The following is a 25,797-nucleotide window of genomic DNA, read 5'->3' as shown; positions in this document are numbered from 1 at the left end:
TTGGCATTTAAAAAAAAATTTACTTTATTTATACGAGTACACTGTAGTTGTCTTCAGACACACCAGAAGAGGGCATCAGATCGCATTACAGATGGTTGTGAGCCACCATGTGGTTGCTGGGAATAGAAATCAGGACCTCTGGAAGAGCAGTTGGCACTCTTAACCACTGTGCAACTCACCAGCCCCTGGCATTTTTAAACTGAATGTTGGGAAGAATTTCAGTACAAAGTTGTTGGTTCTAGTCCTGTGAGATGCTCAGAGGTAAAGATGTTTGTCTAGTGAACTCACATGCTTGAACCCAGAACTCAACATGGTGGAAGGAGTCAACAGACTCAAGGTGTCTTCTGACATACATATGTGCATCCTGGCATCTATGAGGGCATGTTGTTGCACACACACACGATTATAAAATGTTACTGGTGCTGCTTGTCTGGGAGAGTGACCACACTGAGAGTTAGTACCGACAGAGTGTGATTCCGATGTAGATCCTTCAATGACAGCGAGACAGCAACCATCACGCCTTTCCCTAGTTGTGTCTTCCTCATCCCGACTTTGTTCCAGACCCAGCAGAGTGAAGATGCGATGTACATGTTCTATGCTCACAGTCGGTATGTTAGCTGCCTCTCCTTCTCACCCACCAACCCAGCCCATCTACTGTCCCTGAGCTATGATGGCACACTGCGATGTGGCGATTTTTCCAGTGCTGTGTTTGAGGAGGTAATTATGCTAATGTATTTGTGACCTGGCATCAGATGACATTCTAGATTATCTATCACATGCCACAGTGATTCCTGTGTCACGTTGAGAGAACTGTGGTTCAGCTTAGGGACTGACTCAAGTCCCAGACCGTCTGGTACCAGTTGTGTGACCTTCGTAAGTTTCTTAACTTCTGTGCCTTAGTTTCCTTAGCTATGAAGAATTATTTTCAGTTATTTTCATTACAGTGTTATGAAAGTTAAATTTAATTAGTGTGGATAGGTAATTATTTTTGCTTTTCATTTTTTTGAGGTAGGGTCTGACCAAGAAGCCTAGGCTGACCTTGAACTGATTGGTGATCCTCCAGCCTCTGCCCCAGATGTCTGCAACTATAGTATGGGCATGTGCCACCATATTCTTGTTATATAACCATTTTATTGTAAGAGTGCTGTTGTGTTTCTAGGCTTCAGCTTTGTGCATATTCATTTTGTGCTAGAGATTGCATCTAGAGTGAAGAGTATGCTAGATAAGAGATCTACTATTGTTGAGCCAAACCTCATTTAAAAAAAAGTCTCATATATTCTCGCTGGCCTGAAACTCCTTACATAGTCACGAATAGCCTTGAACTTTTGAGCCCGTTGCCTCCATCTCCCAAATGCTCTGATTTTGTAGGTATGCACCATGGTGACTGGCTAATGCTGTCCTGAGGATCAAACTCAGGGATTTATGCATCCCGGTAAATGCTCTGCCCACTGAAGGACACTCCCACCTCTGCCCTCCCAGCACAGCTTTAACACACATGAGACTGTTTGGAGCTTGCTCAATGTGCATGCATCCCTGTGCTTGATTTCCACCATGGCAGAAAAAGAACAGAACTCTGGTCTTCTAGAAGAGTAAGAAAGTGCCCTTAATCACCGAGCCACGTCTTCATCCCTCTTCGCATTTTTACTGTCATCAAGGAAAGTCACTCTGCGGATGGATTTCATTCTGTGCATGGTGGTCACTCTGGAAATACTACACGGCTAACAGAGTTTAGTCCTGACAGCTGAGGAGTGCTCCTTAGCCCATTAGTTCTCTTTCATCTGATGCGCGAGCTAAAGAAGAAAGATTAGTAGGCAATGGAACTCAGAGAGTCATGTCCTATTGTGTAAGTCATTGTTGAACACAAGACTAGAAGGTAGAGAACAGAGACCACCAAATAAATCTGAGTTTGCTCAGAGGGTAAGAGCACTGGCTTCTCTTCCAGAGGACTCAAGTTTGATTCCCAGCAAGTGGAAAGTTAAAAACTAAGATTTAAAAACATGTGGATCTCTGTGTTCGAGGCCAGCCTGGTCTACAGAGTGAGTTCCAGGGCAGCCAGGGCTACACAGAGAAACCCTGTCTCAAAAAAACCAAAAAAAAAAAAAAAGGAAAACATTTGAATTTGCACATAGAATAAAAAGATCTGGGTACTACTTAATTACTCTCTAATGTCTGAGTTTGTTTCAGAGATCAAAAGATGATCAAAATATGAATGGCAAGGGCCTGGAAGACAATCTGGTTGAGTACTTGCCTAGTATATACAAGGTCCTAGACTTAGTTCCCATTTTAGTGGCAGGGACACAAGTTTATTACTATTATCATTATTTTTGTGGTTTTGAAGCAGGATTTCTGTTTTAGCGCTGGGCATCCTGGAACTCACTCTGTAGACCAGGATGGTCTCAAACTCAGAGATTCACCTGCCTCTGCCTCCCCAGTGCAGGGATTAAAGGTGTGCTCAACCACACTCCTTAGCTTTTTTTTTTCTTTTTCCTTTCTTTTTAAATCACATCTCATGTGACCATAAATACATACATTCCATGGAATACATATGGAAGTCAGAGGTCAATTTGCAGTTGTCAGACTGAGTTATCTACTGCTATGTCCATCTCTGGGATCAAACTCAGGTTGCTAAGACTTGTAGGCAGGGCTTCTCAACTTCAAGAGCTGAGTAAGTAGATTAGTGAGACTTTTATTTTAAAACACACACACACACACACACACACAAATAAAAGAACTAGGGATATAATTCAACAGTAGAACACTTGGCATGTATTTTCTAGGCCCTGGGTTCCAATTCTAGGAGGGAAGAAAGAAAAGAATTTGCCTATGTCCCTGCTACATTTTGTTTGTTTTGCTTTTTAGACTGTCTTATATAGTCTAGGAAGGCTCTGAACTATGTAGTTTAAGATGACTGAACTCTTTATTTTTTGAGACAAGGTTTCTCTGTGTAGTCCTGGAAATCCCAGATCTTACTCTGTAGACAAGATTGGCCTTAAACTCAGATTTGCCTGTCTCTGCCTCCTGATGCTGGGATTAAAGGTGTCTGCCACCATGTCCACTTTGGATGAGTGAATTCTTCATTTTCCTGCTTCTACCTCCCAAGTGTTGGGATTACAGGTGTGTGTAACCTACCAAGGTAGACTTTTAGTTACTACAATTCTTTTTTCTTTTTGAGACAGGGCCCACTGTGTAGTTAGGGCTGGCCTTGAGTGAGAGATCTTCATGGGTCCCTAACTTCTGGTGTGGGGACTGAAGGCATGTGCCACTCTGTTCACTGGATTAGACATTTGTTTCTAATATTATAGTAAAAATGTTTTTAGTATACAGTTTCTCTCTCTTACACACACACACACCAAAAAGTATATTTACTAAGAAATGTATAGATATGTAGATTCAACACCACAAATGCAAAAACAGGTTAGACTGAGCTTGGATTTCCTGATAGCCTACTCCTAACCCTAAGGAAGAAATAATGTAAAAGAAAAAGCAAAAAGAAAAAAAGAAAGAAAGAAAGAAAGAAAGAAAGAAAGAAAGAAAGAAAGAAAGAAAGAAAGAATGCGCCATCCATTTATGTGTCCAGGTATCTGATCCAGGCTGGACAAACACACTCAGAATAGTCCCAAGTCAATGTGGGAAGCCAAGGTGAGAAACCTAAGATTTCTCAGGAATGGTTTTAAGCTGGAAGCCTCTAGCCTACCTGGTTAGTGCTTTTCTGTGGGTTTCTCGGTGTGAGTCCAAACCTCTTAGAAAGCACCTTCAAACACAAGTTAGGGCCGCAAGTCTGGAAAGCTCTATACAAGAACCATGTAAATAATGGTTCAAGAGAATTGACCAGATCCCCTTGTGTCCCACAGCTGGAATAAGCTGAAGACTAGGTGGTTTTCCTCTTCTTGGCAGATGGTCGCTCAAATACATCTCGTACCCCTGCTGCCTTTTGTTTAAAGAATTTTGTGTTCTGGGCACTCTCTTGGCCCCATGCAGAGTCAAAGGAAGTGGTATCTTGATCCACAAGGTGGGTGTACTTGGTACGACCAGACCGTCCAAAATTCTTGACCTGAAAAAGGGATGGATCATTACAACACCAATCATCCCATGCCCAGCCCCAGGTCTGTTTTCTCTTACTGAGAATCCCCATACCTGCATGACTTTAGGAAGAATGGTTTTGTTGAAATGGTCCTCAAGTGTAGGTGCACTAAAGTCTCTCTTGTAGACTTCTTCATCCTCATCCTGTGGAAAAGAATCTCATCAGTCTGTGGCTTTACTTCTCACTCATGCAACACAAAACCACAGAGAGAATCACAGGGCAGTGAGCCTTCTCCAAGAGCTTGGATCTTGGTTGGGAAGATGGTGTTTTCCTCACACTGCTGCTTCCTGAAAGCCTGCTCTGTTCCTCGTTCACTGGGCTCAGCTGAACACAGTGAACACAGTGAATCGATGCAGCTTCAACTTGTAGGCTTTTTAAATCTCTAGTTCTTTGCATGTGTCCCTTTACATAAAGGCAGAACTCCCATCCACATAATTCTTAAAAAGCCGGGCGTGGTGGCGCATGCCTTTAATCCCAGCACTGGGGAGGCAGAGGTAGGCAGATTTCTGAGTTTCTAGGCCAGCCTGGTATAGCCCTGGCTGTCCTGGAACTCATGTTGTAGACCAGGCTGGCCTCAAACTCAAATCCACCTGCTTCTGCCTCCCCAGTGCTGGGATTAGAGGCGTGTGCCACCACGCCCAGCTTTAGAGTTTTCTTAAGGAAAACCAAATTCTAGAGTTTAGGTGAATAGTTCCTAAGATGTGGGTAAATGAGTATACAGGAGATACTCAGATCTGAATCGAGATCATTGAGACAATGCTTTTACTTATAGTAAAGCAGGAAAATAATCTGACTGGGAAATGTTAGGATGACTTCACCCATTATATTTCTGGCTTCCTAAGAAAATGTCACTGACTGATTTTAAAGAAGTCCAGAGTTCAATTCCCAGCAACCACATGGTGGCTCACAACCATCTGTAATGAGATCCAATGCACTTTCCTCGTGTGTCTGAAGATAGCTATAGTGTACTGACATATATTAAATAAATGAATCAAAAAAGAAAGAGAAATGTAGTTCAAGATAGGTAGTGATTATTATGATAGGGATGGCCAGGTCGATGTGGAACTCACATCGCTCTTTCTACTTGCATCCTGAGTGCTGAGTGCACGTGTGTGCCACTAATGCTAGTAGTCTTCTGTGCTCTATTCTTGTTTATTCTTGCCTGATGTGGCTGCAGAGCCTTTAATCATAGGAGAGATAGTGGCCCGTGGATCTCTAGGTGTTCAAGAGTAGCCTGGTCTACTTAGCAAGGTGAAGGTCAGCCAGTACAGAGAGAAAAAAAAGTGGGCCTCACCTAGCCTAGACTTTGGTGGGACCTGATAAATAACCTTGGATCTTTGGACTCCCAATTCCCCTTTTTCTGCCTCCAAAGAGCTGGGATTCCACACATGCATGACCTTGTCTTTGTGGTTCTAGGGATAGACTATCTGCACATTCTACACAAGTGTTCTGCCAATGGTATAATCCTAGTTCCATGTGACTCTTTCAATCTCTGACAACAAGTAACATCTGCCTTTCAAAATCCTCACAGTGCCCTCACGCTTCTCTGTTAGCTGCACATTTATGCCCAAAAAAAGCAGGCCTAGAAACTGCTTCCTTTCTGCCTTGGCCCACTGAGAGGCTGAGACAATAACCAGGTGCCAGCAGAGGAGGGTTGTCTTTTTTTTTCCTAAGATTTATTTATTTAATTTATTTTAGTACACAGTCGCTGTCTTCAGACAGACCAGAGGAGGGCATCGGATCCCATTAGAGATGGTTGTGAGTCACCATGTGGTTGCTGGGAATTGAACTCAGGACCTCTGGAAGAGCAGTCAGTGCTCTTAACCGCTGAGCCATCTCTCCAGCACCGAGGAGGGTAGTCTTAAACTCTTGATTCTCTAAGAGCCAGGACTGTAACACAGCTTTGGACATTGTGAATGTAGCACAATTTAACAGGGTTTTTTGTTTGATACAGGGTCTTACTATGTAGCACTGGCCTTTCTACAACTCACTTAGTAGACCATGCTGGCCTCAGACTCACAGAGATACTCCAGTTTCTGCCTCAGCTGATAATAGAGGCATGTACCACCATGCCTGGCTTAGTTTAACAGGTTTGTGAATTAATGACTTTTCCCTTTTCTGAAAATAATTTAATCTCAAAACTACTTTAATTTTACTCCTCTTCCAGATGAGGAGAGCTTGGTTTTCATCTAAGTAATATCTGTTTGGCTGTGACATGATTTCTGAGAGGTTAGAGGACCTGGCTATTGGGTATAGAGGTCACAGCCTCAGGACCTCAGTGTCATTCACCATCTCTGTCTGAGAGCTGACTTTAAAACAAGGCAGCTGTTGGTTCTTGCTGCTTCCTTGGTAATGCTTTCTGCTATGCTTAAGTTCTTCTAAGGCCAAAAGCAAAAGTAATGCCAATGGTATTTATTCTAGGTAAGGGTATTCTCATTCCAGGGAAAAGGACTCAAAGTGTTTTACCCTGGACAGCTACAATGTGGCCTCAGGACAGCTACAAATGTGGCCCAACACAAAACTGTAAGCCTACTATGTAAAGTGTCCTACTCGGGCTTTGGTTTTGGTAACTTAGTAGCACAGATCTCAGTCTGCACATGAAGATGACTATGAGGGAAGGTCACAGGTGCCTCCAAGTTATTCCTAGTGCCCAGTTGTCTGACCCTCCTTGCACTTACCATGAAGAAGGCACCGCGGTGATAATACTTCTGTAGAAACTTGTATTTGCCTTTAACAGCTTTGTTGGTAATGACTTTGCCATTTGCCCGAAGCTCTGCCCGCCTTTCTTCCTCAGTCAGGTTTCTCATGCGTTCAATTTCTGCTTTCTCCTTTTCAAGCCTGTCCAGAGAGCAGAAGTAGGAGTGTTTTCCAAATTCAGACAGTCCACATAGCTCAAGACTACATAATGGTCCATCTTCTTTCAGCCATTTCATTCACTCACTCACTTCATCATTCATAGCAGATCTGATAAGTGGCAGGCCTGCAAGTCTCTGCTTCATGCCTCATCTCCAACTATAGTATTATAGTGCAGACATATTGTTACTACTTGACTCTACAATACAAATTCAGTCTTCTTTCAAATATCTTAGCTTTTAAAACAAAATGAGAATGAATTCACAATAACTGGTAAGACTCTGCTTATAATCCTTCATAAGCATACTATCACATCACAAATTAAGGATTATCAACATTAAGTATAGCAGGGTTTAAACATTAGGCTGGGAAAAAGGGAAGTCATATCCTCTTTCTCAGAAAAAAATATGTGTATGTCTAATTTTACACTGATGTTTAACACAAGGGTTAGGGACGTGGCTCAGTTCTGCAGCACTTCCACAGGGTGCTTGAAGCCTTGGTCCCTCTCCCTTGCATCACATAAATTGCATCACATAAACTTGGGTGGCACAGTCATGTATCCAGCACCGCTGACAAAGTGCCAGCAAAGCCGAGCCAAATGCTGCGTTGGCTGTCATTCTGTCTCTCACTTTAGAGTATGATCTCTGCACTTTGGATTCTTGGGGGCTTTCTTTATTGTGATTCATTTTATGTCATTTCCTGAGAAAATATGGTTAAGTCTTTCTAGAAAAAGTCTTACAAACTTGTCCTAGAGATCATTAAACACAGACAAGCAGCAGTAAGAATTCCTAAATAAGGTCATTACTTCATGAATCTTCTTGAGGTATCTATCACTAATCAACTCAAACAGTGTAACTGCTACAGGACAAACAGAGCCAACTGAAAAACTCAGACTGGCCAGGAGACTAGGATACAGGTTCAAGGCCCCCTTTTACATTACATTTAGAGCTCTCTGAAAGTGTAGTTTAAAGATAGGGGGTGACACAGGGTATACCACTGGAGGAATACAACTCAGTAAATAAGATAATTTTTCTTACTTTTTAGCATAGATGATGCAATGATATAATAAGTTAGGTATTAGCATTTGCTAATTCATAAAAAGACTGGTTCAGATATCTTCTGTTTGTCTGGAGTGCTTTAAAACTGCAAACACTGTCAGCCCACAAGCAGGCTGTCATATAATTAGCGTGTTTGCTTTGGAGGAGACATTCTTTAGATTGTTTAAGTTGGAGTTATAGAGCTGATAATGAAAATAAAATCTGGTCTGCTTGTGCTTTCTAGTTCTGACTGAACTTGTAAGCATGGACATGTGAAGAAACGTCAAACAAGCTGTATAATATTAGTCTGCATTTGGTGAAACCTGCAGAAAGAAAGAAGCACCTGACTGCTCGTCAGTCAGAGCTGAGAGACTCCCCTTCTCCCCTCACCGATTCCTTATGGCCTTGTGGGGCCAGACATAATTATAGGTAGCACTTAGCAGGCAGTCAGAGGAGCAGAGGCTCAAGGTCACCCCTGGCTACAAGTTAGAGTTGAGCATGGGCTCAATACACAACAACAAAAATAACGGCAAAGAATAAGTCCAGCTATTATGGATATGATGCCCAGGTCTGGATCCCACAGGCACCCATTCACATCTGCACACATATACACACAATTAGAAAATCTCTGGAAGTCTGGAATGGAGGCAAAATCCTTTGAGTCCAGCACTCAGAAGGCAGAGGCAGAGGGACAAAGGGGCAGAGGGAGGTGGATCTCTGTGAGTTTGAGGTCAGCATGGACTACACAATAAGACAGCCAAGAACCCTGCCTCAAAGGAAGGAAAAACAGAAAACAAAAACCCAGAATAAGAACACCAGAAACTGTAACATAAAGACAGTTATGGAGTGATGGCTTCACTTTGTGGCTAGCAGCTCAGACATGAACTTGCTTTTGGTCCCAGCTCTGCTCTCCTACATGTAGAATCTGCTTCTCCACACCTTACTCCTGGGCTGCCCCGGGGCTCCATCTGACTAATAAACATGTCACAAAAGTGACATTTGAGTTCTGCAACCCAGGACTCAGGAGTCCTTACTGGTTTCTAACTCTGAGTAGAGGTGCAGTATGAAGAAACCTGAAGCTAAAGAGAAATTAGGGGTCTAGTGTGAAAGCCACCATCAACTGTCCGACACACCAGAGAAAGACACAGAACTGTTGTTTCAAGCGACTCCATTCTGAGTCACAGCATGAGAAAACAGTAATGTTTCTAAAGGGGTCTTAGCTGTTCACAGATGGACCAGTGCCATTCGAGGCACCGAGCCTACGCCCACAAGTCACTCACGCTTCTCGGTCTTCTCTCTCCCGCTTGATTCTTTTGAGCTCACGGACTTTCCACGCCTCGTACTCCTCCTCGTCATTTTCATCATCAGTATTGAGCGCATCCAGGGCGGCAAGGGACCGCTTGTTCTCCTCTAGCTCTTTCTTGGTCTCTTCTTCTACAATCTGGATGAGGAAAACAATTCAGCTACTGGGCTCTCTCTCTCCTATGACCTCGTGACACAGACCCCTGCACTCAACTCAGGCCCCTCCCACAACCTTGAGGGTGTACTTGCGCCGCTCCTCAGCCATGCGTTTTGCTTCTTGTTCCAGTTCCTTCTGTTTCAATGCTTCAGCTTCTCGTTCCTGAACTGTCACCCGATCCTTCCTGCACACAGAGCTCTTGTTAACATCCTGATGTCCTCAGACGACGGCACAGTGTGCCTCTAGACCTACTCCTGTCCTCGTCCCAGAAAGCTCAAACCCGGAAGCAGCTTGGCTCTATTTTCCCCCAGTACTGAGTCTGAATCCACACTTCTGTGTATGTTACACGGGTTACAATCCTGACCTTTATTAAAACCTTTATTAAATGTAATACCTTTTCATTTTTATTTCATTTTTCTTTTTCTAGACAGGGTTTCTCTGTATAGCCCTGGCTGTCCTGGAACTCACTTTGTAGACCAGGCTGGTCTCTAACTCTGAAATCCACCTGAATCTGCATCCTGGGTGCTGGGATTAAAGGTGTGCACTACCCCGCCCGGCTCTCCACTTTTTTTTTGAGACAGGGTCTCATTTCACAGCCCAGGCTGGTTGGGAATGTCTTATGTGGATCAGGGAGGACTGGAGCACACGGAGATCCACCTTCCACCTGCCCCTGCCTCCTGAGTACAGGCATTAAGGCCGGGGCACCACCATGTCCAGTTCTTTTTCTAATGCATATACCAAGGCCAGGAGAGGGCACTGGATGCCCTGGAACTGAGTTACAAACGGCTATTATTTGCAATGTGGGTGTTCAGAATTGAATCTGGAGAAAAATACTGTTAATAACCATGTGGGAGTTGGGAATTGAATCTGGAGACAACTAGTGCTTTTAAACACTGCCCAATCTTTCTAGCCACCTTGTTTGCTTGCTTGTTTTTGACAACACCTTTATATAGTTCAGGGTAGTCTCAACCTCATGGCAATCCTCCTGCCTCAAAATCTGAAAATGTTAGGATTACAAACAATTACCACCGTGCCCAGCTAAACAAGTAGTTTACCAACTGAGCTGTTACTGCTGTCCCTAAATAGAGCATGGCTTCTTCCCCACCTCCTGGTAATGGGATTTGAACCCTGGATTTGGTACACATGAGACAAGTGCTCTACTACTTAGCCATATCATCTGCTCTTTTACTCATTACTATCATTATTTAAAACAATAAATCTTTAAAAAATTTCATGTGTTTGGTTGTCTTGACTATTATGTTTGTCTGTCTACTGAGTGCATGCCTGGTATCCATAGATAACAGAAGAGGGAGAGCATGAAATCCCCTGGAGCTGGAGTCATACAAAGTTATGAGCCATTGTATGGCTCTTGGGTACTGAACCCAGGTCTTCTGGAAGAGCAACCAGAGCTGGCACTCTGGGCTATCTCTCCATATTAATTATTATGGACATGAATGCATGGTATGTGTATGTGGTGAGAACAAGAGGACAACTTTGGAATGGTTTTCTCCTTTACCTCGAGAGTGCAGGAGATCAAAGTCAGCCTTCAGACATGACATCACTTATCCAGACTCACTATACATCTTGATGCTCCTGCTATTTTTACTTTTGACACAAGGTGGCACTATATTGTCCAACCTGGCCTTGAATTCTCTAAGCCTCTAAAACAGCTGGGACTATTGACTGTGTGTGTCACCAGGCCCAGTTAGTTCACCCTAGGTCTGTTTGTTGTTTTGCAATGGAGTCTGGTGTAGCCCATGCAAGCCTCACACAGGCATTTCACTGAGTCATCTTCTCACCCACCAAGGCAGACCTTGAACTTTCCTATGTAGTCAGGCTGGCCTGGAACCCTGGATGTTTGAGATAGTGTTGTATCTACTATCTCCCAAAATTGTGGATTACAGGTGTGTGCCACAATGTCTAGCTTCATCCCAGGTGTTGATAGCACCAAAATCTCCTTAGCCATTGGTAAATGACAACTTAAGGAGCATCTTCCTGAGATGACTATAAATAATAGTCAATGCATAAATATAGTAAGATTCCTAGGCTTTAGCAAAGAAACAAAATTTGTTTTACAAGCTTAATTTTGTGCTTCAAACATGACTTTCCCTGGAGATGTGTTAAAGTACTTTCTTAACATATGCATGGGTTTCATCTCTAGTACCACTAAAATAAAGCAAAAACTCATAGACAGTGGATTAGCTGGGCTGGAGAGATGGCTCAGAGGTTAAGAGCCATCTCTGCTTTTCCAGATCCTGAGTTCAATTCCCACCAACTACATGGTGGCTCAAAACCATCTATAACAAGATCTGGCGCCCTCTTCTGGTACGCAGGGATACATGGAGGCAGAACTCTGTATACACAGTAAATAAATCAATCTCAAAGGATTATCCAGGCATGGTAGCACATGTTCCTGTGCTTCTAAGTCCAGCACTTAGGAGGCTGAGGCAAGAGATGACAAGTCTGAGAGCAGCCTAGACCTCGCAGTGACTGTCAGGTCACCTTAGGCTGCTTAAGAACACCTCCAAGTACCCAGCACCCTACCCCCACCCTGCCCATTACCTTCAGGCAGACACATGCCTCTTAATTTGAAAGGGGGATATGCAACAAGCTCTGGCTTTCTGCTAACATCTGGCTACACTGGCGCACACCTAGCACCGGGAAGACTTCCACTGCAGGAAATACGGGATACGGAGCTGTTTTTGTCAGAACAAAATTATGTGGAGTCTGCCTTGGTTTGACTATTATATCTCTTGGTTCCTCTTTGAGAATCAGAGGGTTTTCTTAAGTTGTCCAGGCTTGTCTTGAAGCAACTCTGTAGCCTAAGCTGGCCTTGAAGTAACAGTCCCTGCTGGCCGAACCTACTGAGTTCTGGGAGTTTGAGCCTGGCTCAGCAGGTCTGGCAGGTACTTACTTTCGAATGAAGACAGGCTTAAGTCGAGGCTCCATTTCATCCTCACTGTCTGTGTACTCCTCATACTCAGACTCTGACTCAGACTCCTCCCCAGAGCGCCCTTCATCTTCCACCTCCATGACTTCCATCTCTTCATTTTTCCTCTCCTGTGCTCGCTGACGCATCATGCCACGGCGCCGCTCGATTTCCTATCAAGGCATATATGTAAGGCATATATAGTATTCAAATGGCTTCTGTTTCAGGTCTGTTTTGTTGGTGCTAAAGGGTAAATCCAAGTCCTACAACTGAGCTCCTGTCTTCAACAGGTTCAGGAAACTCTGGCATGTGTAAGCATAACTCAGCATGAATTCGTTTTCAGTCTTATCCCCAACAAACAGGAACCTCAATCAGAGTTTGGCTAACAGTAGTAGATCTTGTGCTTTCACAGCATCAACAAGGGAGCACTGGGTCCAACTTTTAGCAAATCTTGTGCCTTTATGGCTGCAACAAATGAGCTCTGGTTTCAATTTCTCACAAACCCTTCGGGGAGAAAATAAATCCCGTTTCCCCTCTTACTTCATCGTCAATCTCTTCCTCCTCTTCCTCACTGCTATCTTCCCGTTCCAGGCGCCAAGCATCCCCTTCTACTTCTGAGTCGCTCTCTCCCACTACTTCAGGTTCCACGATCTTTCTGTGTCGAGCCAATCTGAAAAGCACAATTTCCAAGTGTACTATTAATGCCAAAGAAATAAAAATTTATTTTCTTCCTCCACCCGTTCTTCTCTCTATATCTCTCACCAGAGTTTTACTCTTTAGCCCAGGTTGGCCTGCAACTTGCTATGTAGTTCAAACATGGCAATCCTCCTGCTTTGGAGTATCTAGAGCTGGGATAAGAGGTTTGAGTTACACAATGACCCCTAACCCTTTGACAGGGTTTCCCTGTGTAGCCCTGGCTGTCCTGGAACTCACTCTGTAGACCAGGCTGGCCTCATACTCAGAGATCTGTCTCCTTCTGCATCCTGAGTGCTGGGATTAAAGGCATGTGCCATCACTGCCTGGCTCACACTGAGTCTTAAGATGCAAAAACTAAAGCTCAGATTCAAGAAACTAAAACAGTTAACAGGAAGAATGCCTGAGACAATTATAAGAAATCATCTTGCTATCTACCTAAAGTTACATTTAACACATGTAAGTCTATGTGCATAAACATACTGGTATAGTTTAAATGAAAATTCCCTACCTTATTTAACATTTCCCTTCTCAAGAGACAAAGACTACCTAATCAGAAACCCCAGTACCAGGCACGAGAAGCCCCTTTCAAGCCTGTTGGTCAGGGGAGTCCAAAAGACTACCAACACATCACAGGCTGTCACTGATGCTCTTGGTGCCTCCCAGAGGCCAATCACCATGGCTGAGGACACCATGCATTTGGACAAAGAATGTAGAGAATCCATGTTGTATCTGCTCTGAAAGCCCTTCCGGCCCCAAGGACTAGTTTTCTTGTTACCAGAAGGCACCATTCAAGCTTCCAAGGGAGGGAAGCAACCACCAGTCCTACCCGGTTACGATGCCGATGAGTAACAACTACCAGCAGGGCTCGATAACTTTAGGGGCACAATAACGACACATCTATTTTGGTGGTAACCAACAGCTCTCTAAATGGCTTTTAGACTTGCTCAGAAAATCATGCCTGATACTGGAAACCCAACCAATTACCCCACTCCTTCCCCGCCCTCTCCCCACTACTGATGTCAGGAATTTTGAGGATTACTGATAACTACTATTTTACTAGTCCATCTTAATTCCTAAGTGCATTCTAAATATTTATACTTATAGCCACAGGTGAGTGCAGCTCTCACCTCCATCTTAATTCCTAAGTGCATTCTAAATATTTACACTTATAGCCACAGGTGAGTGCAGCTCTCACCTCCATCTTAATTCCTAAGTGCATTCTAAATATTTACACTTATAGCCACAGGTGAGTGAGGCTCTCACCTCCATCTTAATTCCTAAGTGCATTCTAAATATTTATACTTATAGCCACAGGTGAGTGCAGCTCTCACCTCCATCTTAATTCCTAAGTGCATTCTAAATATTTATACTTATAGCCACAGGTGAGTGCAGCTCTCACCTCCATCTTAATTCCTAAGTGCATTCTAAATATTTATACTTATAGCCACAGGTGAGTGCAGCTCTCACCTCCATCTTAATTCCTAAGTGTATTCTAAATATTTATACTTATAGCCACAGGTGAGTGCGGCTCTCACCTCCCGCCAAACACCTCTACCTTTTCTTTGGAACAGAAGGAGACCACTACAGAAAACAGAACCAATCAGAATTTAATATAGAAGTGATCATGTGGTATCCTTAATAATTTCTATAGCATAATTCCCGCAGCTAAGGCATAGGGAATATTGTAGGGGACAGAAAGATTTTAAGAGTACAAACAGGAAGTCTGCTGTGAAAATTATGTCCTAGAAATGTAAGGGACACTACACACCCACAAATTCTTAACCACATGGCTGCCCTAACAAGAACTAAACCAACAGACATACTAACTTAGAAGGGGAAAGTGTCACAGGGCTCCAACCTTATTCAAAGAACTTCAGGCAACTAAAGAATGCTGAGTGGCAAAAACAGATTTCCCCAGGAAAGAGCCCCTGCCTCCCATTGGTCATCCAATGCCAAATGGTCAACCCTGAGATCACGCACACACCAGTAACAACACAGAGACTGAGTGAGTTAAATTTCGGTAGGGGTGTGTGTGTGTGTGAATCAACAATTTAAGAAGAGGAGGTCATGAATTTGAGATAGTAAGACGGTTGGTTGGAGAAAGGAAAGTGGGAAATTATATAATTATACTTTAAATTAAAAAAAAAAAAAAAAAAAGCCGGGCAGTGGTGGCAGATGCCTTTAATCCCAGCGCTTGGGAGGCAGAGGCAGGCGGATTTCTGAGTTCGAGGCCAGCCTGGTCTACAAAGTGAGTTCCAGGACAGCCATGGCTACACAGAGAAACCCTGTCTTGAACTCCCCCCTCCCCAAATTACGTACACAACCCAACAAATGAAACAGAATATCACAGCAGATATGTGAGTTGGGCCTAAACCTACTTTAGGCATGATCTTGGGGGCACATTAGGGATTTTTTAATGGCTCAAGTAGCCCACGGTTTAACTGGATCATGTTAGATTTCGTCAAACTGGGATTTGGTGGCTGCTTTGATGAAAGGCAATGGAGCATGACATCTGATAGGATGAAGCGGACTTGAAGGTCAGCAGCTGGCAGTGCCCAACAGTTTCTATTTCTACTAAGGAACTTTTTAAAGCTTTAAAAAATATATTATTTATTTATTATTGATACAGTTTTCTGCCTGTAGGCCATAAGTGAGCACTAGATCTCATTATATATGGTTATGAGCTATCAAATGGTTGTTGGAAATTGATCTCTGGAAAAGCAGTCAGTGCTCTTAACCTCTGAGCCATCTCTCCAGCCTCAAGTAACTGGTTTTGTAAGAATGAAATAAAAACACTTTTTTTTCTTTTGTAGGCATACACTTTTACATGGTTTGGTTTTAGCACATAAATACCTAAGTAATTTGGATCTACCTCTTTAATAAAATAAATGACTAGGCATGGCACTATATGCTCAGCACATCGGAAATGAAGGTTCAAAACTCAGGAGCTGACTACACTGAGTTCACTGTCAGCCTGGGTTATATATGATTCTCAAAAACTCAAAAGTAAATATGAAAACAAATTCATAATTAGAACTGTTTCAATTCATGCGGCCTGTGAAAAATTTATTTCAAGATTTTAATAGATTTATTTAATTTATATATTTGTATCTGCATGTACCAGAAGAGGGTGTCAGTTCCCATTACAGATGGTTGTGAGCCACCAATTTGGTTGCTGAGGATTAAACTCAGGTCCTCATGAAGGACAGACAGTGCTCTTAACCACTGAGTCATCTCTTTATCTCCCCGCCCCTGTTTAAAAAGTTTTAAAATGTACTTTTATTATTGTGGGTGTTCATGATGTATCAGTGATAGAGATACAGAATGAGATAGACAGACAAAATATATGACATATTTCTATACGAATAAGACTCCCTGCAACAGAGCAGCACATACTGTTTTCTGAAGCAGCCACTCCCTGGCTATGTATGTTTGGCTACCCCACTGCCCTCACTCCTTGCTGCTTTAGCTCCTCACCTGTAACACAGGTATAGTAGTAGTACAACCTTACTCGAGGATCTACCGATTGAGTTAGCAATGTATAAAGTTAGGACAGTATATACGGAACATAGCAAGCACAGTATTAGCTACTATCATCTCCACAAGAGGTCTCAGTTCAGAAAGACATAATTCTAGGCATCACCTCTCTTCCACATCTTCACTGATGCGGTTCTGCAACCGCCGGAGTCGGGGGTCACTGGATGAGTCCTCCTCCTGTTCCTCAGGCTCGGCTTCTTGTTCCTTGGCTTTCTTGATGAACTGAAATTCTTCATCCTCTTCATCTGAGGACTCCATAGGGGCATAATCTGGTCTCTTTCCGGACACATATCGTTTCACCTTCACCTTTTCCATTGAGATCTCACCTGGTCAAGAAAGATAATATATGTTTCAGTATCCTCTTCCCTAACTCCCTCCACCTCTTGGCTTTGGCAGATAGAACCCTGCATTCCTTTTTTTTTTTTTTTTTTTTTTTTTTTGGTTTTTACGAGACAGGGTTTCTCTGTATAGCCCTGGCTGTCCTGGAGCTCACTTTGTAGACCAGGCTGGCCTCGAACTCAGAAATCCGCCTGCCTCTGCCTCCCGAGTGCTGGGATTAAAGGCGTGTGCCACCACGCCCGGCTCTCTCACTGCTTTCTTATAAAGTCTACGGTGTGAGAAGTTGTTTTATGAATACTAACACCAGGACATCAAGAGGTACCTTGGGGAACAATGAGGTAGAGGAATGTGAATAGTCAAAGTGCAGAAGCCACCCCCTACCCCCATACATTTATGCTACGTCATCTTAGCACTCAGTGGGGATTTAATGACAATGTCCCCCATTGGCTTGGCTCTTTGACCACGTGGTTCCCAGCTCTTTGGGTAGGGACAGGAAGTACAGCCTTGCTAAAGGAAGCATGTCATCAGGGGTGACCTTTGAGGCTTCAAAGCCATGCACCATTCCTACTGATTCCTACTGTAGTGCCTGAGTGTCCTCTGTCTGTCTGTCTCTCTGCTCCATGGTTGCACTGCCATGCCTTGCTCTACCTTCCTGCACTCCAATCCTCTGGCATCATAGGCCCAAATAAAACTCTGTCTTTTATAATTTGCCTTGGTCAACGTGTTTTATCACAGCAATTGAAGAGTAACAAACACACACTTCTTAAACAAATTCTGTATAACAGTGCCCAGCAGATTAACAAGAGTAATTTAAGTGGGATCATAAAACTAAGTTATCACTCACAATTTTTCCCCTCTGGGATGGGGTTTACTGCTGTGAACAGACACCAGGACAACGGCAAGTTTTAAGAGGACAACATGTGAGTGGGGATGGCTCACAGGGTCAGAGGCTCAGCCCATTGTCATCAAGGCAAGAGCAAGCCTGGCAGCATCCAGGCGGGCACTGTGCAGACAGAGCTGAGCGTTCAACTTCTCCATTTGAAGGCTGCTAGTGGAAGATTGGATTCCAGACAGCTAGGAGTAGGGTCTTAAAGGCCATGTCCACAGTGACACACCTGCTCCAACAAGACCACACTTCCAAATAGTTCCCCACCCTGGGCCAAGCATATACAAACCATCACATTCCACTCCCTGACCCCATAGGCTTATCCAAAATGAGTCTATGGGGCCATACCTAAACATAGCAAAATAAAAATACATTTAACCCAACTTCCAAAGCCCCCCCCCCCCAAAGTCTACAGCAGTTTCAACGATGTTAAAAGTCCAAAGTTCAAAGTCTCTGAGGAGATTTATCTAACCACTTAACTGTAATTCCCAAAGCAAGACATGAAACCAGCTGGGCAAACTCCAAACTGTGCATCTCTAAGGCTGATGTCAAAGCTGTCTTAAGATCTCCAACTCCTTTATCATCTTTGTTGACTACAACAAACCAAATTTTCCTGGGCTGTTTCCACTGTGTTACTAGTTTTTCTCAGCAGATAACTTACAGCTCTGGCATCTCAAACATCTTGGGGCCTCCAAGGCAACTTCAACATTACAGCTTCTTGTTCCAATGTCTAGGATCTACCCAGACCTTGTGGGCTACTCCAAAGGACTGCTGCCCTCTGTAGCACTCTAAGCTCAGCTTGATCCACTCCACTGCCGCTGCTGTTCATCCCATGGCACCGGCATCTCCAATACACTGGGGTCGTCCACTGCAACTAGGTATCAACAATAGCCTCTCATAGGCTCTCTTCATGGTTGCCAAGCCTTAAATCCTTTGCATGACCCCTTCAGTCCTGGGCCATTAACTGCAACTAAGGCTGCACTTTCCTCAATGGCCTTCCATGGCCTCTCACAGTGCTAAGCCTCAGCTGTTCTTCATGACCTGGTCATACCTTCAAAACCAGTGCCACCTGGGTGACCCCACACAAGATCGCTTGGTGTTTGAGAAAGTCAGAAAGGTGGTTCATATCCCCTGGAATTAGAGTCATGGATAACTGGGCCACGTAATCCTCTGTAAGAGCAACAATTACCCTTAACCACGGAGCCATCCTGCCAGCCCAAATACCTTTAGAAACAAAACAAAACAAAACAGAATCAGGGTCTCTTATGCAGACCTGGCCAGCGAGGACAAAGTTGGTCGCAAACTCAGAGCTCTGTCTGCCTCTGCCTCTGCCTACTGACTGCTTAAATGCATAAGCCAACACACTTAGTGCTCCCTACAACTTTCTTCAGACAGGTTCTTTCACTGAACCTGTTGCTTGCTGTTTCAGTTATTATTAGCCCAGCCATCAAGCCTAAAGGTCCTAACTCATCTCTTCTCCCCACAAGGTGTTCTATGTGGATGCTTGGGGTCTGACCTCACGCACAATAAGGGCAGCTCTCTTCCTAGCTTCTCCCTCTGCGGTGCTATGGCAGCCTTATGACCTAACTTAATGTTCTGTTCTAACTTGCCAGCTCTACCTTTTCCTCTAGCTCTTGTGCTGAATCGGGAGATCTCTTCTATAACACAAACAGGGTGGAGCTCAAGAGGTGGCTCAGCAGCTAAGAGGCTCTGCTGCTAATGCAGAGGTCCTGGATCAATTTTCCAGCATCTGCATGGCAGTCTGTAGTAGTGGATACTCCAGTGCTAGAGGACCCCAGGCCCTCCTCTGGCCTCTATGGGTACTGCACCCACATGGTGCATATCCATGCTTGGAAGCAAAACATTCATACACTTAAAAATAAACAAACAAAACAATTTTTTTTTTTTTCGAGACAGGGTTTCTCTGTGTAGTTCTGGCTGCCCTGGAACTCACTTCGTTGACCAGGCTGGCCTCGAACTCTGAAATCCGCCTGCCTCTGCCTCCCAAGTGCTGGGATTAAAGGCATGCGCCACCACCACCCGGCCAAACAAAACAGTGAAAAGAAACACACAACACAGGCCTCTAGCTCACTTTTTTTTATATTTTGATTTTTGTTACTGTTCTGCCTGTGAGCCTCTCCTTTAACGGCTGAGCCATCTCTGTAGCATTATTATTATATTATCATCATTTGTAAGGATGCTTTGTGTGGATATGTGCACAAGTGTAGGTACTGGCAGAGGCCAGAGGTGTCAGATTTCCCTAGACTTGGGGTCCCAGGTGGTTGTTGAGTCGCCTGACGTGGCTGCTGGCTATTGAATTTGCACCCTGTGGTAGAGCAGTATGTCCTCTCAACCGCTGATCCGCCTCTCCAGCCTACTTTATATTTCGAGAGAGATCTCCTCACTAAATCGATCAGGTAGATGCAAGTGGATCCCGCTTTCTCCGATCTCTATGCCACCTCTGACTTTAGGCGGGACGCAGGAAGAAACTGCAGCTAGGTTTTAAGGGTCAGCCGAGCTGGCATGGTGGGCGTAAGGCAGGTCTGAGAGATACTCAGGATGAAAGAGGTCAGAGCCAACCGGAGGGGAGGGGAGCCCGTACCTTTCTCGTTTCGAACTGGGACGGCCCCAGCCGTAGACTGGATGGGCGGCTGCTTCATGAGTGCGCTTGGGACCGACATGGTGACGGCTGCCGCGGGGACTCTCCAAAACGGACTCAATCCCAACAACGAAGAGCAAGGACCACTGGCTGTGCCCGACACAGCTGCGCAACTGACAGAAACAACTTCCGGTAGGGGGAGAGGAACCGGAAGTATATAACAGAGGATTGTGGGTAATTGGAGGGCGACTCAGCGCGGATCGCTTAAAGGGTTAGTGTGAGATTTGCGCGCCTTTTCTTGCAAGTTTCCCGCCTTCAACCTTTTCCAGAACTGGAAGGTCCTCCTGTCTGACAGTTGTTTCTTTTGGTTTTGGTAAGGTCCAAGAAGGTTCGTATTAAAGATTTCATTTATTATGTTTTGCAGAAACTGAGTATATTAGGAGAGACTGTTGGGGCATATTGTTTAAAGCCTAGAAGTGTAAAGTGTTTTATCCGGATACGTGGGTCACGCTTGGAATTCCAGCATTTGGGAAGATGAAAGAGGATTGCAGTGTTTTGTAAAAGAAAAAAAAAAAAAGAAAAAGAAAAAAAAAAGAAAGAAAAAGAATTAAAGGAGGAAATCCGTTAGGGGTCATTTGTTGGTTTGGACACACACGCTCTTAATTCTAGCACTGGGATGACCGGGGCAGGTGTATCTCAAAAATTGAGGCTAGTCGGTCTACATAGTGAAAATTCTGGGAGTATTACATAGGTCTTTGAAGGTTAATAATTATCAAATTATTTCACTTGGGTCCTTGCTGGGTGAAGACAGGAAATTGACAAACTTTAAGTAGCGAGGGTTTTCAATGAACGAAAGAAGGATGACGCTTACAACCAGAAATGCCTTAAAGTCTAAAGTAGACAGAAATCTTTTTTTTCTGTTATTTTTATTTTGGAGCTGTGTTGCACAGGCAAGTTTGTTTTGTTTTCGTCTCTACGTTGGTGGTAGTTCACTTATTTCCTCCCTGAGTAGCTAGGATTCTCTCCGGTGCGCCTCTTCACTTGACCCAGAAATTTTATATTACAAACTCATCAGCCTAAGAAGTTATGTTGCTGAGCTGCAGGTGCCGTTCAACAGTGGAGCACTTGCCTGTTCTGAGCACGGTGTAGCATGGAGCAGGGAATTCCACGAGAGTAAATGTTTTGGGAAGATAATTGTTTTGATTCATGGCAAGTCAAGAGAGTGTTTGGAAAAGGATTAAGGAGATCCTGACTCGATGAAAGTCGGTGTGGGGAAATCTAAGTTGGTAACTGGTAATCTGAGGCGGTCAGCTTTTTTTTTTTTATAACTTTTCGATAGAGTTGTAAGTAATCTGGCTTGTAACTCTCAGAGTAATAGAGGATGATCTGGAAGTTTTGATCTTCCTGTATTGATTGCCTAAAGCTGAGATTACAGGTGTGGGTCCCCATGCCTTAGTTTATGTGGTGCTGGGGATAGAATTCAGGGTCTTTGTATATTCTAGGTAAACTTTCTGCTGCGTTACATTCCCGGTCTGTGGCTTAGCTATTAAAGTCCTCTTCTGCCGCTGCCCCCAGACACAGTTCTGGTGTTGTAGCCCAGACTGACTGAATTGCTACCTGTTGTCTACCATCCGTTACACCTGTGCAGAGGATGGGTCACAGCCTTGGCCAACACTGGCCATCCATCTGCAGGTTTTCTTTATTTAGAAGCAGGTGCAACTTAAACCAGCTTTTTCAGCACTTAGAAACCAAGCAACATGAACTGCTTACTTTCCTCTCTCCCTTTCCTTTCCTTTCCTTTCCTTTCCTTTCCTTTCCTTTCCTTTCCTTTCCTTTCCTTTCCTTTCCTTTCCTTTCCTTTCCTTTCCTTTCCTTTCCTTTCCTTTCCTTTCCTTTCCTTTCCTTTCCTTTCCTTTCCTTTCCTTTCCTTTCCTTCTTAGATTTATTTATGTTATTTTTTATGAATACACTGTAGCGGTCACACATACCAGAAGAGGGCATCGGTCACACATACCAGAAGAGGGCATCGGATCCCATCACAGATGGTTGTGAGCCACCATGTGGTTGCTGGGAATTGAACTCAGGACCTCTGGAAGAGCAGTCAGTGCTCTTAACCTCTGAGCCGTCTTTCCAGCACCCTCCTTCTTTTCTTTCAGTGCTCCCTTTCTTTTGGTGACTGGGGTTCATGTACTACAGGTTTCCCTTGATTTACCTATATAGCTGATGATGAAGACTGAATTTCTGGCCCACCTGCCTCTACCTCCCAAGTCTGGGGTGACAGGTGGGGCTCACCGTGCTTAGCTGTACACTTTATTATGATTGAAAAATGTATAGCAATGGTGAGGCATAATTTCCTCATAGTTGTATTGCAAGAAAGTGGGCAGAAGTAACGGCTGAATGTTTCTTGTTGGTGTGCACTCACCCCGAGTGCACACCTCTGTGGTGGTGGTGGTGGTGGTGGTGGGAGTTCATTTGTGTACATACATGCACATGGAGGTCAGAAGGCAATCTTGAATGTCCTTCCTCAGGAGCTATCTAACTTTTAAAAATTCTTATTGATTATTGTTATTGAGGTGCCCTGGTGCACATATGAAGATCAGAGGACAACAGTGAGAAATGGCCCTTATGGAGGCTCTGGGAGTAAGATAAAGAAGCTAGGCTTGGGTGGCAAGCATCCTAACCTGTGCATCATCTCCCTTGTGTTTGAGACAGTGTCTGTTGGATTTGGGCTCTGTGTTCAGGTTAGTCAGTTTAGCCACGGAGCTGTAGAACTCCACTTGTCTTGCATTGCCTGTGCTTGAATTCCAACGCCAGCCCTTTTAATTTGGGTGCTGGGAATCAAACACAGTTCCTAATGCAAGCACCTGTGTTATTTCTTTCAAGTTCTGCCTATTGACTTTTATGCTTATTTTTCTTCCAATCCTTATGATATTTATGAGGATATGGATCTTTTCCAGAGGTCATGCTGCAAAGCAGCAGTATTTTTAAAAGCAAGATCTCGGGGTGTACAAGGCTCAATATTACAGGATCCAGTGTAAGTGCTGATTTAGATCCTGCACCCCTCATTCCGGAAGCAGAGGCAGTAGGATTACGAGGCTAGCTAGGGTGACAGAGAGAGATGTAGCTGTATTTAAACAAAACAAAACACAGCCGGGTAGATGGCTCACTAGGTAGGTAAGAGCTGTAGCCGCGCAAATTTGAAGCTTGAGATCGATTTCGCAGCACCTGTAAAAGCCTCGGCATTGAGGGGATGGACACAGGCGCATGCTTGGAGCTGGCTTGTGAGCCAGTCCTGCCCGAAAGGTGACCTGCAGGTTCAGACCTAGAAGGTGCAGAGGGGTGAGCTATCCAGAGTACAAAACAAAACAGGCGCCTGAAGCCTATTAATGGCTCAGGGAATCCACACAGCTCTTCCGTGCTGACCGCGGAGGCTCCTCCCTCGGGCCCGCCTACATCCCGCAGGGCCCCGCCCAATCTCGCCTTGGTCCCAGCGGGAAGAGCTCAGCCGCTGAGTGGCAGAAAGATGTCTGGTTCCAAGGCTGAATCTGAGAAAAAGGCAGGCTCCAAACAGTGTCCCCTTGTGCAGGTGAGACCTGATTCGGCCCGGGAGGGATCTGCTAGTCACTGTCACCTGGCGTCAAGGAAAAGCTGTGATTTCTGCTTTTTTTTTTTTTTTTTTTTAATTTAAACAGACTATTAGGTACTTAAAATTTGAGGAAAATTTACTACGAACTCCAGAAATTATGGTAGGTTTGCCGTTAATCCCATAACTCACTAGGCAGAAGCAGGTGGAACTCTGATAGAGGCCACCGTGTCACTGGTCTACATTGTGAGTTCTAGGCCAACCCCAAAACTGTAGGATAGTAGGACTTGGGGCCCTTTCCCCTGGCTCCCCTGCAGTTGTTTTGACGAGTTTGTGTGAGCTTTAAGCAATTACACTAACCTGAATCTGACCTGTGTTGTAATCACCTCACACTGAAATTTGTCTTCAGAATTTCCGGTCAGGTTAGAGATTTTCATATCCAAATTTTGGAGGAGCAAAAAATGTCCTAACAAGCTATCAATTTGAATCATGTGACTGTGGAATAGGAGTCAGACTTATTTAAGCAGATTTGTTTCATGCTTTGCTATGGAAGAGCGTAGTCCGGCGTTCCTAATACTCTTTTCCTTTATTTCCCGACTAGGTGAATGAATATAAAGAAAATGAACATATTGCTTATACTTCTCTGAGACCGATACAGATTACAACTTTAAGGAAAACAGCTAAGGTTTATCTTTACCCGTTTTCACTCAGCAATTCCAAGCTAGGCCTACTTAAGTTGTCCAAATCCCCGGTTGTAAATAATTCTAGCAAGTCAGTGGTCCATAAGAGGAAAGATCGGAAGAAGACTTGTAGAAAGGTTTTAACTTCAAAAATGAAGGCCTTATCTTCCAAGGCAGAATCCCTTCTGCTGAAATCATCCTTGGATGCTTATACTGAAAGTACCAAGCTGGAACCCAAGAGGACCTCGGATTCAGTGACTCTCAGTGTGGACGTAGAAAGCAGCGACGAAGACAGCGCACCAGGCCCGGTGAGCCTTCCTTAGCTGTTCTACTTCTCATTTTGAAACTAGAAGTTCTGAAAGCTGAGCTAGTGAAGGACCTCCAGCAAAATCTGTTTTATCATCTAATATAAATAGAAAAAACTTCGTGTATCCATGTGCTCGAGGGTGTCCAAACAGCAGTGCCAATGCATGTATGTGCCTGACACAGGGGTGGGTGGAGGTTATAGCAATCAAAATCAGGTTCTCAGGGATGACAGCAGGCACCTTTCTGTTAAAATCACTTATTCACCTGATGTAATTGTCCTCTCAGAGACTTACTACCTCCATCTGCTAACCTAGGCCTACACCTAGAAGCTTCTGGTCTCCTTACGATCTAATCTAGGCCTAGAAAGTTCTTAGCCTCTCAGACTTACTGCTGTAAAAGCTCACCCTTTCTAGTTCTTTCTGAACTTTTCTGGTTCAAACTCTGCTCCCAGCTGACTGATTCAGTCTGGCTTCCTTCTCAGCCTCTGACTGAAATGTTCTGCTTGGCCTCATTCTAACTTGGCAGATCGCCATAATCTTCTGGCTCCTTCTCATTCTGTCTTCACCTGAGTCTAGCTTGTTCTGCAGCCTGTTTCTCTATGCCGGTGTCGTAGGTAGAGCTGCCTGTTCTCTCTCTGCCCTGCCCCTTGAGTAGGTTCTCCTTGCTTTCAGTTTTCAGGAGAGTTGGGCATATCCTGTTCAGTCAGATCTTTCTCTGATTTGTCACTTTGTCTGCCACTCAATTAGATACCACTTTCAAACTGGGTGCTTCCTTCTAGAAACGGAACTATTTCTTCACTGTTTGGGTTTAAA

General features: G+C 44.1%; 2 protein-coding genes across 3 annotated transcripts in view; one reads left to right on the top strand and one right to left on the bottom strand.

Annotated features, from left to right (window-relative positions):
* Mfap1 (microfibril associated protein 1) lies at positions 1-20,599 on the bottom strand. The gene is made up of 9 exons (XM_085834517.1): positions 20,420-20,599; positions 16,699-16,918; positions 12,900-13,029; positions 12,345-12,532; positions 9,506-9,614; positions 9,252-9,412; positions 6,760-6,919; positions 4,135-4,224; positions 1-4,051 (listed from the first exon to the last, which is right to left on the bottom strand). The coding sequence occupies exons 1-9, from the start codon at positions 20,496-20,498 to the stop codon at positions 3,869-3,871; spliced, it is 1,320 nt and encodes a 439-aa protein (XP_085690643.1). The 5' UTR covers positions 20,499-20,599; the 3' UTR covers positions 1-3,868.
* A 67-nt stretch (positions 20,600-20,666) lies between these two features.
* Wdr76 (WD repeat domain 76) overlaps positions 20,667-25,797 on the top strand; it is a 33,427-nt gene continuing 28,296 nt past the window's right edge. Inside the window, exons 1-2 of one of the 2 annotated variants that reach the window (XM_085834513.1) lie at positions 20,667-20,804; positions 24,601-24,987. In XM_085834513.1, the coding sequence (XP_085690639.1) occupies positions 24,832-24,987 (156 nt within the window). In that variant the 5' untranslated portion in view covers positions 20,667-20,804; positions 24,601-24,831. Of the gene's footprint in view, positions 20,805-23,637; positions 24,003-24,600; positions 24,988-25,797 lie in introns of those variants that run through there. The other variant, XM_085834512.1, reaches the window with a different exon arrangement.

Source organism: Mus caroli, unplaced genomic scaffold (assembly GCF_978045245.1).
Source record: "Mus caroli unplaced genomic scaffold, Mus_caroli_1 scaffold_2, whole genome shotgun sequence".
Classification (NCBI taxonomy): Eukaryota; Metazoa; Chordata; class Mammalia; order Rodentia; family Muridae; genus Mus; species Mus caroli.
This window is presented reverse-complemented; position numbering and strand designations above follow the sequence as displayed.